We start from the raw sequence: 15,022 nt of genomic DNA, 5'->3' as shown, positions 1-15,022 counted from the left end.
TGCGCGCTCACTTACACACACACACACACACACACACACACACACACACACACACACACACACACACACACACACACGGGTCAAAAGGTGATCCACTCTTAAGATTTTCCCCCAGTCTTTGCTTTCCCTCCTCCTCCTTGCAGGTCGGGCTTCCCAGCCTGAGGAGCAGCTGGGTTGGGGGGGAGGAGGGGGGCGGGACGGCAAGGGAGGCGGGAGTCAGGTCCGTGCGCGCCGCGCCCGCTCCCGCCCGGGGAGAGTCCGGGCCGGGTTTTGCACCGGGTCCCCGGGCTCGTCTCACGGCCTCCAGCCGCAGCCGCTGCCGTGTTTACTGAGCTCGCGCGTCCTGATATCACTCCGCTGGCATGGAGGAGGAGGAGGAGGTGGAGGAGCGCGAGGAGGAGGAGGAGGCGGCGGCGGCGAGCAGTTGATCATTGTGATGGTGGCGGAGGCGGTGGCGGCAGCGGCAGCCTGGCCGAGCGTTAGTGGCTGCTCTCCGCGCGGCGTTTCGCAAAGGACTCCAGCGATCTACTTTTGCAGTCGCCTCGGACTGTCCATGTGTTTACTTGCCCAGCCCGAGGACTCGATGTCTAGGCTCCTGTGAAATGCAACTGAGCAGCCAAAGTACTTTGAGAACACGGGGCGGCATAAACACCAAAACTTTTTTGTGGAAGGAAAATGCAATAAGCAAGCTCGCCGTTTTTCGATGCGGCGTGGAGTGAGTGTGTGTCGCGCGTGTCCGCACTGGAGGCACACGCTCGTGTGTGTACATGGGGTGTGTTTTTCGGTACGCAGGGAGAAAATGCTTGCCAACCACCGGAAACCTCCTGGAATTTATTAGAAAATAATGGATTATTAAAAGGAGGCAGGCGAGGAGCGGATCTCCCCTTGAGTTGCAAGCCGATCTGCTGCCGGCTCAGTTTGTTGGGATTCTATTTGTTGATAGGTGTCTGATGGTATTCTGATAACACCCCCTCTTTTCTCCCCTCGATCTTTACAGTTTTTTTAAGGAAACAAAAAACACCCCAAAAATCTCTCCCCCCTTTTTTCACCCCGTGGGGATCGCTGTTTTCATCCATGTGCTTGCGTCTCCCCCGCGTTCCACTTAAACTATTTTAATCCTAGGACCCAAGGAGGAGGCTGATAGGGGGGTGGATTAAAAAAAAAAGTTCTTCCAAAATAGTGTGCCCCGGGAGCAGGATGGGGGATTTCGCAGCCCCCGCTGCTGCCGCGAATGGTAGTAGTATCTGCATCAACAGCAGCCTGAGCAGCAGCCTCGGCGGGGCCGGGATCGGCGTGAATACTCCCAATAGCACTCCGGTTGCTCCGAGTGGCAGTCACCCCGCTACCGGCGGCTGCGGAGGCTCCGGGGGCCCCGGCGGCAGCTCGGCGGCCGTCCCCAAGCACAGCACGGTAGTCGAGCGGCTCCGCCAGCGCATCGAGGGCTGCCGGCGGCACCACGTCAACTGCGAGAACAGGTATCAGCAGGCTCAGGTGGAGCAGCTGGAGCTGGAGCGCCGGGACACCGTGAGCCTCTATCAGAGGACCCTGGAGCAGAGAGCCAAGAAATCGGGCGCCGGCACCGGCAAGCAGCAGCATCCGAGTAAAGCCCAGCAAGATGCGGAGGCTGCCTCAGCCGAGCAGAGGAACCATACGCTGATCATGGTAAGGGCTCACTGGGGTGCGCGTTGGGGTCGGGGGCGTGGAGTTTCTGGCTTGGGGGCTGTGAGGGTCTGATTTGCACTGGGGGTGAGGTAGGATGGAGTCGAAGGGTTAACGTCAACTTTTCTCTGGGTAAACGCTGTCGTCGCCGCCGCTACCTGTTAATCTGTCAGGGTTGTCAGATTTGGGGAGGAAGGGATGAGAGGGAGAGAAGCCAGTCACGACTCCAAGGGGAGGAGGGAGCTTTAGTGCCAGAGTGAGGTGCAGGAAAAGTTTCCCCCTCCTTGTCTTAGAAATCGATTCGAATGAGAGTGCACCCAGGAGTAGAAACCACGCTGCTCCTCTCCGCGCCCCGCCTTCACCTTTCGCTGTACCATCGCGCCTCCCCAGATAGGTCCCCTTTCGCCCACCCCTCTCATCACATCCGCCGGGTGCAGGGAGAAATTGATGCTGTCGCACATTCTGAGTAGGCGCCAGGCCCTGAACCCTTAGGAGGGAAAGGAAGAGTCCCCGACTTCCTCTCCTTTGGGCTTGGGAAAGTCTGAGAGTTTTGTGAATGAACTTTGAAGTGGGTGAGATGCGAGTGAGGATGGCTGCGCGCGCGTACTCGTGGGGGCGCGCGCGGATGCGGGGCGCGCGAGCGCTGCGCTCGTCGCTCTAGACCCGCGGCTGTGGCAGGGCAGGTGGGGCAGATGCGAGGGGTCGAGGGAGACGCGGCTCGGGGGGGAGCCAGAACTGTGTCCTGACCCTGCCTCAAGGTTTAGGATTGCCCCCTAGCCTCTTCTTCAACTTGCCCCCACCTCGCACTCCACCAACTTTCCTGCGTCGGGCATCGAGTCGAGGAGTGGAGGAAAGCAGGGAGGAGAAAGGCTTTAAATGGCCGGGTGGGTGGGTTCGCGGGAGGATGCGCAGCCAATGGCTTAAGTGCTAGGGGGAGGAAGGGGCCGATCCCACCCCTAACCCCGAGGGTGGAATCCTTTCTCTTATCTCCTCTCCAGGGTTCTCTAGCTTTCTTCCCTGGGAGAGGAGGAGGGGGAGGCCGGAAGCTCGGGAAAGGTGTCTGCACTCCCTCCCCCACCTTGTCGCTAGGTTCGGGGCCCCGGTAATAGCCTTCTCCACGGAGCGCGCCCGCTTTCCCCACCGTGCCTTCACCGGCTGCACGGAGCCCGGTGCCGGCCGCCCTCTCCGAGTGCTTTCTGTTGCGACGCGCACGTTCCGGATCTTGGAGCGCCAGGGGTGGTGCCAGTGTCGCCGGGTGCTCCGGAGGGCGGGCGGTGACAAAGAGTCGGTGTGGGGGAGGGGAGGCCTCAGAGCTGGCTCGCTCCCACCCCCCACCCCGCACGTGAAGAGGAACAATTTGTTTATCTTGGGCTTCAAGAATCCTTCCCTCCTCTCTGCTCTCCTTGGCCCCTCCTTTCTGCCCTCCCTCCTCAGTGCGCTCCAGCCCAGTCCCGCCGGCAGCGCCCTCCTCCTTCCCTCCTCTCCCTCCTGTGCGTCCCTCTCCACCCCCACCCCCCCATCCCGGGCCCTCTTTCCCCTCCCTTTTGGAACTCGGCCGTGGGGGAGGGAGCGGGAGGCGCTTTGTCCGCTTGGCGGCCCTGCGCAGCCCGGGGGACCGCCCAGCGCCTCCGGCCCTGCCCCCTCCGCCGCCCCAGGCCACCAGCGCGGTGGGAGGAAGAACCCGGGTCCCAGAGTCTTCTCGGGAGCTTCTCTCTTAAAAACAGGAAGCTCTAAACCACGCACACACTGGCTTTTCCTGATTGTATCCTGAGCTGAGACGAGACCGGGGTCTTGACTGTAGCTGGGGGAACCAAGGTGGCATCGGTGTCCCTCGCAGTCTCCTAGTCCCCCTCCCTGCCCTCCCTCTCGGTCATGGAAGATAGCGAACCTGAGGCTGGAGTAGAATAAGCCAGGCATCGAGGATACCATCCTTGCCCACCCCCTCAACCCCGTTTAATGTTCGCACACCTCTGTTCCCAATTGCATCAAAATGGACTTTTTGCGTGAGGTCCAAAATTCCCGTCTTCTGACACAGTTTACGACCTTTGGGGATGGATGGGGGATGGGGGGTGGAGTGGTGAACGACCGTGGAACAAAAGCCACTGCCTTTTTTTAAGAGACTTGGTTGGGAGGCGAGAGGAGTAGAGTCAGGGACCAGAAAGTTTTGTCTCTGGGCTTAACCACCCTTAAATGGTGGAAGGAAGACGGGGGTGGGGTGGGGTGGGGTGGGGTGGGGGCGCCACTGTGCTAAAACACTCGCAGGTACAGCCAGACTATTCTGAGATTACCTAGGAGGGATCTCTCCCAAGCCAGTGGTTAAATTCAAAATGAAAATACAAAGCTTATTTGAATAGATGAAGACAACAACTATAAATTTCTCAACGAATCTTACTTCAGCAAGTTAATAACAAACTTGAAAAAAGACTGCTTGAAGACCAATTTTTTCTATCAGTTCCCAATAATTTACCTTACTGACTTAAAGAAATAAACCAAACCCGTGTGCAAAACAGTGTATTTTAGTTTCTGCCGAATCACAGGCACCTCACAGATGCCAACTTGAAGTCTGTGTGACGTTTCAATCCTAAGCAAAGACTTGTGTGTAGAGTGTGTGTACAGAGACAGAAATTAACGTCGTAACCATCCTTTATGGGTTACATTTTCCTGGAAAAATAATTAGTTTCAGAATTCACATCCACCTCTGAGATGGAAGAATACTTTAAGCTTATCCTATGTATGAGATAAAAAAAATCTTCAAGATGGGTTACTAAGAAAATGCTCCTCTTCATTTTCTTGAATTGACTGGATTATAGTGGTACTCTGGTGGGGCACAGAGCGATTACATTTAGTTCTCAGATTGGACTCACTATTTGGGAAGCCCTAAAGAAAAACGGTGATCAGCCACAGCCAAACAAGTCATGATAAAAATAAAATTGAATAGGATTCTTTTCTGTTTTATTGCTATTGTTTACCTTCTTAGGACCAATATGTCCAAAGTACTAAATATCGATTGGTTCCTTCTGCCTGGCTTGGGTTAAGAGGACAATGTAACGAGGGCGTTGCTTCTCTGGATTTGCTTTTCTGTCTTACACGTTTACAAGCATAGACATGAAAGACAGACAACACAAACTAGCAAGCCAAAAGCAAAGGGAGGTGGGGAGCAAGTAATCTTGCCTGGTGCCTTTTTAAGGCTTTTTCGTGGGTTCTCTGTAGGCTGGTGCATAGAGCAGGCAGCACTCCTAGATCTGAGCGTCTATTACTTAGGTGACAGGTCCTTTCTACATAGGTAGAAATCCAACATAGGCCATCACCGTTTTATTTTTACAGAAGGCTTCCCACCACCACCACCCACCCCACCCCACCCGTCCCCAAAGACCCCTTGATGAGAACTATTGACTTCATGAATTTAAGAATCTCAATGGAGAAATTGTTTTTTCTAAGATCTTTTTTCTGGTAGCAAAATATGTTCATTCCAGCACTTGGAACAGGTTCTGGGTCCAGTGTTAAGATACGTTTTGCTTTTCAAGCCCAAGCCTGATTGACTTGACCAGGATGCCATCATTTAGAGACATCAAGAAGCACATCAGTGTGGTTTTGACATCTCAAAATGGCTGTAGTCGTACTCACCCTGGAGAACTGTGCTGTTCATGGCTTTTCCCTGTCACCATCCCAACAATTTATAGACAGTTTGCAGAGTGTGTAAATCTCTGAAACCCATGCTCTGAAAAGTTTATCTCATAAAATTCATTCGATTATATACGTATTAATCACTGAATATTGGATGTAACTGCACCCCATCAAAAAATGTACCTATCCATCCTTGGTTTAGATCCAGGAAATGCCAACATACTAGCCTACTACTGAACTCTTTCCTCAGTGAATCCTGTTAGCCTTTTAAATTTTTATTTTATGGTGACCTTTGCCTGGACTCACTCTATCTGCCTGCCATCATGGGGAAGAGGGATGGTCTTTGCTGCTTTCCCATCACCTGACTCAGTGAACCTGTGAACTTATTTCTCTGTCCTTAACAATATGATGTTCTTCTCTTTAGATCTCAGAACGTGTTGTTTTCAAGCAACAATACATATGATCCTGTTTTATCCTTTGGTCATGATACATTTTATTTAGTATGGAGTGGCCAGCAGTCAGCCAGCAAAGTAGAAATCCAGTTAATCATTAATCATAATCTACAAAGTGAAATTCAGGCTGAGTCCCTTCCCAGGTAAAGCTGACTCCCAAGGAGTTAGCAATTTTTGATACTCCTCTTCCTGTCCTTTTAGAATCATATGGATATATATATATATATGATTTTCTGGCATATAGTAAGAAAGGAAGGAGCATTTTCTGGTCAGTGTTTGGTTTCTGTAGGAGCGATACGGATCATGGGCTGTAAAGTTTGCTTACGTTGAGTTACTTTCTACCTAAGCCTGTGAGACCCACAGCTCACTGTTAGGTTTCCCAACAGGGCCTTTTATTTGCTTGAGATAAGAATGCTTGTGAGCAAGCATTCCCTTGCGATCCTGTGCCCCCCTCCCCAGGATCTAGTACAAGAAACAGTTTTGCGTGGTACATAGTAATTCTTGGATGCTTTGAGAATGCTCCTTGAGAGATTTCCTGCGGGTGATGAGCATTCTGTTCGTTTTCCAATAGTTCTTTGCTCTACTCTGCCCCAGAGCTTACGATGGCCAAAACCTGCCTTTTAAAACGTTATCTACCACAGAGAACTGTGGAGTCAGCCAGACATCCAACTCTTACAGAGGACCAGATTGCAAACCCACCCACCAGGTTCCCCAGCATCTGCCGGGAGTCTCCAACAACTTTACCTGTTGCCGAGTTGTCGAGTTGTCCAGTTGTCGGAGAGCTCCTGATGGGGGCTTAAAGCGTGGCTACCTGCTCTCATTTTCCTTCTCTGCCCTGCTGCTCTGGCCTTTTCCTCTTTCTTTCTCTCACTCTTTAGCACCCTCTTCACAAACCGGGATGAAGGAATTAGCAGAGGAAAAATTAATCCAGGTGCTTCTGGCACTCATAACTAAAGAGACAATCGGATAAGACATCATTTTGGGTTAGCGTGGATTTAATGTTATACACATTGTTTACTCTTTTTTTAGCACAAATAATATGGCATGAACTGAATTTTAAACTGTATTTATTGCATAGCACTGGTACACAGTCTATGTAGTACTTCATAGAAGTTAAATTTTTAATGTTATTTTAATTTGCATGACAATGTATAGTCTTCATAGGTTTCCATTGTTGTTGTAGCTTATTAAGGGGATAGTAGATTGCTATTAAATCAGTATAGTCTTTCATGTTAACCACTTACCTTCAGGCACTATATATTCCCTTCCCATGATGCTTTAAGAAGAATGATATATTTTACTCCTCTGTTACTTCAAACTCATTTGACATTAGGATTTGAAGGAGGGAAAAGCTGATTTACGGTGGTTGTTGGTAAAGGTTTGTTGTTGTTGCTTTTTGTTTTTTTGAGAAGGGTTCCTCTGTGTAGCCCTGGCTGTCCTGAAACTCCCTTTGTAAACCAGGCTGGCCTGGGACTTATATCTGCCTGCCTCTGCCTCTGCCTCCCAAGTGCTGGGATTAGAGGCCTGTTGCCACCACCCCTGGTGCTGATAAAGTTGAAGTCTTTCCAAATTAAGTTTTTGTTAAGAAAACAGCATGTATCTCAAACAGACAAATCCAAAAGTTAATTTTTCAGGTTTGTGGCACAGGAATACAGCTTTGGGGAATGGCTATTGCCGATAAGTGGCTTGTTTTCCTGCACATCATTTGTTTTTGTTTAAAACTAAGGTTTCGAGGAAAAGTGAAATAAGATTGGGTAGAGCACTCATGAAACGTCGTTGGGGGCTTACTGCTTAACAGATACTTAGAAATCAGAATTCTGTTTAGCAGGGGCAAAGAAGGGAAACACATTTTGTTTTTATTTTTTTCAGGAAGGCTATCTGGTTGTTCTGTCTGACAACTGCTAGATAAGTTTTTGAGTCCCTTTCTCTGAGAAAGAAACTATGTTCTGTTCCCCCGAGGGCCACGTGCACATAAGCAAAAGAAAAGGAAGGAACTGGTAGGCTCTTCGTTTGTTTGTTTTGAAGGCAAGCATACTGTTTTGGGGGAACTTAATAAAAACCACGAAAGCCTTGCAGTACTTCCTCCAAGTCAAGAAAAGTGATTCCTTAAGGATCTTTTAGGCACTGCCTTTAAATACTGTCAGACTTCCCATTGGCTGGGGGGGGGGGGGGGCACCTCATGCTGGAATGGGATCTTTTAAAATACTAATAACTGACCTTCATCCTCTTCAGCATTTCCTTAACAACTAGAGAACACTTCAGTGAAATACTTAATTTTACACTAACAACTTCCAGGCTTTTCCTTCCTAACCCCTTAAACTCCTGTCCAGGTGGTTAGCATCTGGCTGTGTAAAGTTACTCGTATGGGAACCTTTTGGCCCTCAGCCACGTCAGCATTTGCTTCTGCTGAGGAAGAAGCCATTGGGATGTGCAATGTGTGCTTCCTCTGTCCACATCCTGACACTTCTTTCGCATCAAGGGAATGGGCTGGAGTGCTATGCTTGCGTTTGTGTAGGGCCAGGCTCTGACTGGAACAGATGACGCCCACTCTGGGAGGCAAACTATCCCTGTTATCCCCACAACGGTCAGTTTTCTGTCATTGATTGTCAGGTGCGGGGACTAGTCACTGGGAGACTGTGAATGAATCTGAAGGGGCTGGTACCTGGTAAGAGCTATAAGTATCTAGAGACAATGGAAAGGCTAAATGGAAGAGCTGAGCAAATTCCAGGATCAGGGAATGATAAACGTGGGGGTCTAGATGGAGGAGAAATGGTGGGTCTTGATCATTTGTACTTAACCACAGTGTGGTGTGGGTAGTTGTGGTGTGGGCAGTTGGAGTTAGCACAAAAAGTTTGCTTTAAATAGTCTATCCTCTCCATACCTGACATTTTTGTTTGTCATACTTTATGGATGCTACATTTGTCTCCATGGTAGAAACCAGGCATTCTGACACATATCCAGCAAAGAACACCATCGTGGTTAGTTTTTTTTGTTAATTTTTAACAAGGCAGGATCCTTTGGGGAGAGGGAATTGCAACCAAGAAATGCCCTCATCAGATGGCCTATAGGCAAGCCTGTAGGCCATTTCTTGATAGATGATTGATAGGAAGGGCCCAGCCTATTGTGGACAGCACCATTCCTGGGCAGTTGGGCCTGGGCTGTGTATAAAAGCAGGCTGAGCAAGCCCAATGGAGGAAGTCAGTAAGCAGTGTTCCTCCATGGCCTTTGGTTCAGGGTTCCTGCCTCCAGGTTCCTGCCTTGAGCTTCTGCCCTGGCTTCCCTTTATGATAGACTGTAACTTGTAAGCTGTAACATAGAAGAAAGGATGGGGATGGCTTTTTGCCCCGTGGCTTTGCTCCATCGTTTCTCCAGGATTTGCCTGTTACTAAGAGTGAGAGAAGTCCTGGGACTTTGATGGATTGGAAAGTAGTGTGACATTTGGATTTCAGGTCTGTCCAAGCTCACTGGGGATGCAGTGGCTTTCCCTTCTTGGTTGTTGGCGCTGTCTTCTTGCCTGTCTCAAAAGCAAAGAGTTATCTTTCTCACGACTCAGGGCATGGTGGTTAGGGATCCAATGCACCAGTAGAGCAAGAGGTTGCTGTGCCCCTTAGCTGTGTTTTCATGGAGGACTTTGGTTTTACGGTTACTTCCTGCCAGGGTGTACAATGCAAATAGAACGCCTCGAGGCTTAAGTTAGCCCAGTGCCCGCATAAGCTGATCAAATGAGTTGGTAGTGAACCACTGCTGTGTGTTGGACACTCTTGTAGTCTCTGGAAACTCTATGGTGAAGGGATACCCTTGTCCTCATTGCAACAGGATATAGCTGCATGCTTCACGCAGTTTCAAAAAGTGTGTTAGATATGTTCATATGGCAACAATGAGCTAACATTTAGGAAAGCCCCAAGGATGATACTTTGTAACTTCTAAATATTGATTTCTATAAGAAAGCCTCCTCCCTCCTTTTTATTCCTAAGGCAAAGTCGCGGATAACTTATGCTGGCCGGCGGCCACGCCCTCCGGCCACGTCCTGCTACAGTTCACATTTCTGTAGAGACTTTCCTGGCTTGTTGCACAAAACACGAGGGCATGATTGTCGGAAGTTGGACTTTGTTTTCCCTTTCTTTTCATTTTCTTTCTGATTGCGTGGGGCTTGTAGCCTCACGATCCTGACCTGCCGTCAGGGTTCCAGAGGAAATTAGACCAAAGGGGAGCACTTAGCTAGACGCCAGCAGGAAGGTGCAAGGGCTGGACACCACGGCAAGTGGAGACAGTAGGTAGAGCTGAGTGTGTAGTGCCGTGGACCATGGTAGGACTGAGGGGCTGTCATGAGAGGAAAGGATCAGAGGTGCTCTTGTAAACCTCAGGGCGTAAATTTAGGATCAGTGGTTAGCATTATTAGAAACCAGGTTTTGGTGTAAAACCAATTTTATGAAAATGGAAGCTGTTCTAAGGGAATGAGATGCAGTGGTGAGTGGCAGGGTTCCAGCAAGAGTTTTAGAATTGGCCGGTGCAGGGCCTGTCTCTGTTTTCATTCTTATGTCTTGGTGATTCTGAAAGGACCTACCTGTGATAGGAGAAGCTTGAATAAATTACCAAGTGAAAGTAAACAGTAAGAATGGCTTACTTGCCTCCTCTCAGTGTTTTTCACTAAACAGTTCAATCACCATGAGTTAGTCTATTTGTCTGGTCTTCCTGTCATCACCAGTTGTATGTAACTACTTATTGGATTTTTTCTTTTTTTTTTTCTTTTGGTTTTTCGAGACAGGGTTTTTCTGTATAGCCCTGGCTGTCCTGGAACTCACTCTGTAGACCAGGCTGGCTTCAAACTCAGAAATCCGCCTGCCTCTGCCTCCCAAGTGCTGGGATTAAAGGCGTGCGCCACCACCGCCCGGCTAGAATTTTTTACATAATTGAAATTATGTTGCATTATTATCCTAAAATAAACTTTTACCCCCATTTAAGTAGGTAGGTACTCTCTCTCTCTCTCTCTCTCTATATATATATATATATATATATATGCATGCAAACATATATATGGGCTGGCAAGAGGGTTCAGTGGGTAACAGTGCTTTGCTGCTAAACATATCAACCTGAGTTTAATACCCAGGACTCATGTATGAGGAAAAGAGAACTGACTTCTACAAGTTCTTTAACTCTCCCCCACCCCCCCCCCCCGAACCCCATGCACATACACTTATACACCAACAATAAATAAATGCAATTTAAAAACAAGAACCAAGAAAAACAAAGTCCCTTGTATTCTGGGCTTGCCTGCAACTTGCTAAGTAGCCAAGGAGAAGCTTGAACTTTGTATCCTCTTGCGTCCATCCCAAGCGCTGCTGCTATGGGCATGCATATGCTGTACATCAATGATCTGGTGTTGGGACTCGAACCCAGGGCTTCTCTACCAACTGAGCTCCATCCTCAGTCCTGTATGCTGTAGCCATCGGCCTCTCGTGGGACACCTAGAGCCTCACCTCTTTCTTTTTGACAATTATAAATGTTCTACAGTATGGTCTAAGAACCACCACTGGTAGACACTATGGCAGGCTTCTGCTTCTCCATCTTTGCTTGCTTGCTTGTTTCGTTGGTTTTTTTTTTTTTTTTTTTTTTTTTTTGTCTTGTTTTTGTTTTGAGGCGAGGTCGCACATCTCCTTCTTAGGTTTTGGCAATTAAATGCTGCAGCTCCTTTAACCACACAATCCTCATACAGATTTGAGGATTTCTGTAGCGAGGGTGGACTTTTCTGTGAATATAATGAGAGTAAGCGGGAAATAAGCAGCTGACAGAAGACTCTCTTAACCCGACATGACTTAATATGACTTATTACAGCACACTGTAGGACAAACGATAATTCTGTCTCTTTAAAAAAAATATAGTTTTAGGAGTGATGAGATCAACTCAGTGGGTACAAGCCATTTTGGCCAAGCCTGACTTCTTGAATTTGATCCCTAGGACCTATGTTAGGGGGAAGAGAACGGACTGACCCTAACAAAATAAATAAATGGAAGAGTAAATCAGAATATATATGTTTTTCAAAAGAAGTCACCTATAGTGTTGGTCTGTGCCCACAGCTCTGGGAGTTTTATGTCATGTTGTACTAAGGACTGAACCCAGGGCCTTCTGCATAAGAGTGACATGCTTTACCTCTGAGCTGCACCCTGAGTCCTTTTTAGGATATCAATGGGTTTTAAAGGTTGTGTCTTACATCAGTGATGTTCTTCCTTCTCTGTTGCTATAGACTGGAGGCTTTGACTGAGTGCATGGCCCTCTTGCCTTTCCTGGTGTTGCACTTCCTGGGCCTGTGTGAGGTGGTGTGCGGGGATGGGGTGGGAGGTGTTCAGTTGGTCAAGTAGTACCTGGAGTGTCTATAGCTGTGTGTTCAAGTGGCCGAAATCTCAGTTCTGTGAGATGCCACTTCCTCTGGGTTAAATTGCCCTGACTAATGCAGTCGTCTGAGTGATGTAGTAATAACCAGATGTTGACCGGCTGACTATGGGAAATGCTGGAGAATGGTTTTGCCTCCATAGTCCCCTCACAGAACTCACACCTCAATATGGTCAATCCAGAACTGTGGCTGTTTGAATTTGCCTCGGGCCGAGCAGCCTTCTCACGTGAGACAACTATACCCTGTGGTTTCACCATGGTGGGACTGTTCTTTGCTTCTGTGCTATCATGCCTTTGCTGGGCTGCAGGAGTCTCTCTTGGCAAGCTTGTCTGAGCAGCCCCATTTTCCAATAGAGCCATGTTCTCCCCGGGAGAAGACCTTGTCTGCCTGGCTTTCCCTGTAGGGAGGAGGCAGATCGGTTTCAACAGGAGCCAGGCTTGAGGTGCATGGCCTTGCTAGGCCTCCAATCCTGCTGCCTCCTGGCCTCGTGTACCTCTGACCTTGTGTGTGTCTATCTTTTTCATCTGCTCTGTCACCCTTTTGTTTGCGTCTTTGTCAAGGTGACACTGGGACCTAAACCCTGAACAGAACACAGTGTGGGTGGCACTCAGGTGACCAGAGAAATAAAGCAGAGGTGGTAAGGTAAATGGGGTAATTCTTTATATTTTTTCCCCAAGTAATGCCAGCAAACTAAGCGTTATACTCCAGTTTATAACTATGATGCCCATTTCAGCTATTTCTGTGTGTGCAGATTCCTGTGTGCTTGGGTATCTATGTGCACATATGTGTGCATCCATGTGGAGGCCAGAAGACAACCTCAAGTGCCATGCCTTGGGTGCAGTCTACTTTTCTGTTGTTACTTTGCTTTGGTTTTGAGACAGAATGTCTTACTAGCCAGGTACTCCCCAAGCATCCCCCAAGATATCTGGCCATCGAACCCCAAGAATCCACATAGCACTACAATTACAAGTGCACCATCCTGTGGTGGCTTTCTTTTTAAATTATTATTATTAAATGTGGGCTCCGGGAGATCAAACCCCTGTCCTGGTGTCTGCGAGACTAACTCACACAGTACCCGCTAAGCTATCTCCCCAAGTCCACTTAGCCACTTTTTGCCCCACAAAAGCCTCTGGCTAGATAATGCAACCCCATATTTAGTACAGATTGAGGGAAAGGCTTCCTTCTAACAATCACCCTATTTCTTTCATTTGAGTAGCTTACATGGTGAGAGCTGCTGTGGGCACAGAATAACAAAGTTTTCTCCTCACCTTGAACCTTGCACACCCAGTCTCGTAAACAGAGAGTCTTGGAGTTTCAGGCAGTAGCTATTTCAAGCTCTCTGCCTCTTCCTTACCGACTTAATTAACTACTTGTTCCCCTGGTGTGTGTCTTGTCATTTCTTCATCTGCTTTTGGTGTTTCTGGGTCTGTGTCTTTCTTGCACTGGAGTTTGTTTTCTTAAGGATGACTTTCACTGCATCCAAGGTACAGGGATGTCTTGCATTTGGCATGAAATATAGTCTTGGTCTTTGTATTGACTGTAGAGTACCCAAGTGTTTCCAATACTAGTTATTGTACAGCTGCTTAATGATAATAAAAACCATTTTCAAAGACAGCACAGCTTTGTTGTGATAAATATCTAACTTCTATCCCCTTTGAAAGCATTTTCTTCCATTTTTACAGGTCCAGGAATGACCTGCAAAAAAGACCACATGATAGAATTAAAAAAAAAAAAAAGATAACTTAGAGAAAGCAGGTGCTTGAGAGATGTTTAATTTTTTTTATCACTTCTTAAAGGAAACTGTGTTTGAGGGACAAGGCTAATCTTAAGAGAATGGCCATAGAGAAAGTTCAGCAGGTCCAACTGGGCGTTAATGTTAACTTCTATGTAAATATATCTGATTTATGTCACTTTAACATATAGGCGGCTTTAGGGATATTGACTAAAGTAAATGAGGTGAAGTAATTTCGATTGTTTATTCTGAGTGTAGGTTTCAGAAGGTGTGAGTGGCAGAGGCTGGGTAGCTCCCGAGAGGGACCCACTCCTTTTCAGCCCTAATCTAACACTTTATCCTTGCCTCTTGCAGAGCAGAGTGTCTGACAGTGGGAGTGGAGGAGGCCTTTGCTAAGCTCCCAGGTGCTGTTTGTCTTCAATTAGCTCAGGCATTTCCCCACCTCAGGGTCGTGTGTGCAGATCTTTCTCTTCCAGATCTTTCTCTCCCAGTCGCATTTTGCAGTAGCCCTCTCCCCTCCAGATTCCTAGATGTTGGATAAACAGCTGCTTCTACAGAAGAGGCAACTTTCTCAGTTTAGAAGTTGTTATGGCTAAATGGCTGAAAATGTGTTGTGTAGTTTCACTAGGAATTTCTCAATGGTTTGCAGCTGCTATTGAGTGTTTTAAAAACCAACGTTCCTCTTCTTTAATGAAGCATGGAGAGAATTATTTCGGAGTTGCGTTTTGCGCTGCCTCCTCAGAACTTGCCAGAGGAATACTTGAGAACGTTGTTGGTCATCTCAAACATGAGCAGGAATAGTTTTTACATGAAAAAATCTATTTTTTTGGCCGATTTATCAGAATGGAATCTATCTGTAGTCCACAGTGGAGCTGATGGAAAGGTGATTTTTGATGGTGACAAAACAGGTCTTTTAGGTGCAGATCTGTTCAGCACCCAGGCTGTTGAAATCCAAGATATGTGTTGCTTTTCCCGAGTTTGATTCCGTTCTTAGATTTAAAAGAGGACTTTTCAGGGGCTTTTAGTAACTTTTAAATTCGTGGCTAAGATGAGAATTGGAACATTCTACAGTACTTAACAGTAGTTTAATGATAGTTTGTATTTGTCAGAATCCTGCTTTGCCCCTCCCCTGAGGCCCCAGTTGTCTGTATGAACTGGTTTGAGAGG

General features: G+C 47.7%; 1 protein-coding gene across 2 annotated transcripts in view; it reads left to right on the top strand.

Moving 5' to 3' along the window:
- The first annotated feature begins 369 nt into the window (after window positions 1–369).
- Maml3 (mastermind like transcriptional coactivator 3) overlaps window positions 370–15,022 on the top strand; it is a 418,526-nt gene continuing 403,873 nt past the window's right edge. Inside the window, exon 1 of one of the 2 annotated variants that reach the window (XM_076932359.1) lies at window positions 370–1,662. In XM_076932359.1, the coding sequence (XP_076788474.1) occupies window positions 1,198–1,662 (465 nt within the window). In that variant the 5' untranslated portion in view covers window positions 370–1,197. The remainder of the gene's footprint in view (window positions 1,663–15,022) is intronic. The other variant, XM_034500484.2, reaches the window with a different exon arrangement.

Source organism: Arvicanthis niloticus, chromosome 4 (assembly GCF_011762505.2).
Source record: "Arvicanthis niloticus isolate mArvNil1 chromosome 4, mArvNil1.pat.X, whole genome shotgun sequence".
NCBI classification, from domain to species: domain Eukaryota; kingdom Metazoa; phylum Chordata; class Mammalia; order Rodentia; family Muridae; genus Arvicanthis; species Arvicanthis niloticus.
Note: the sequence above shows the minus strand (reverse complement) of the source record. Positions and strands in the feature narration are given on the sequence as shown.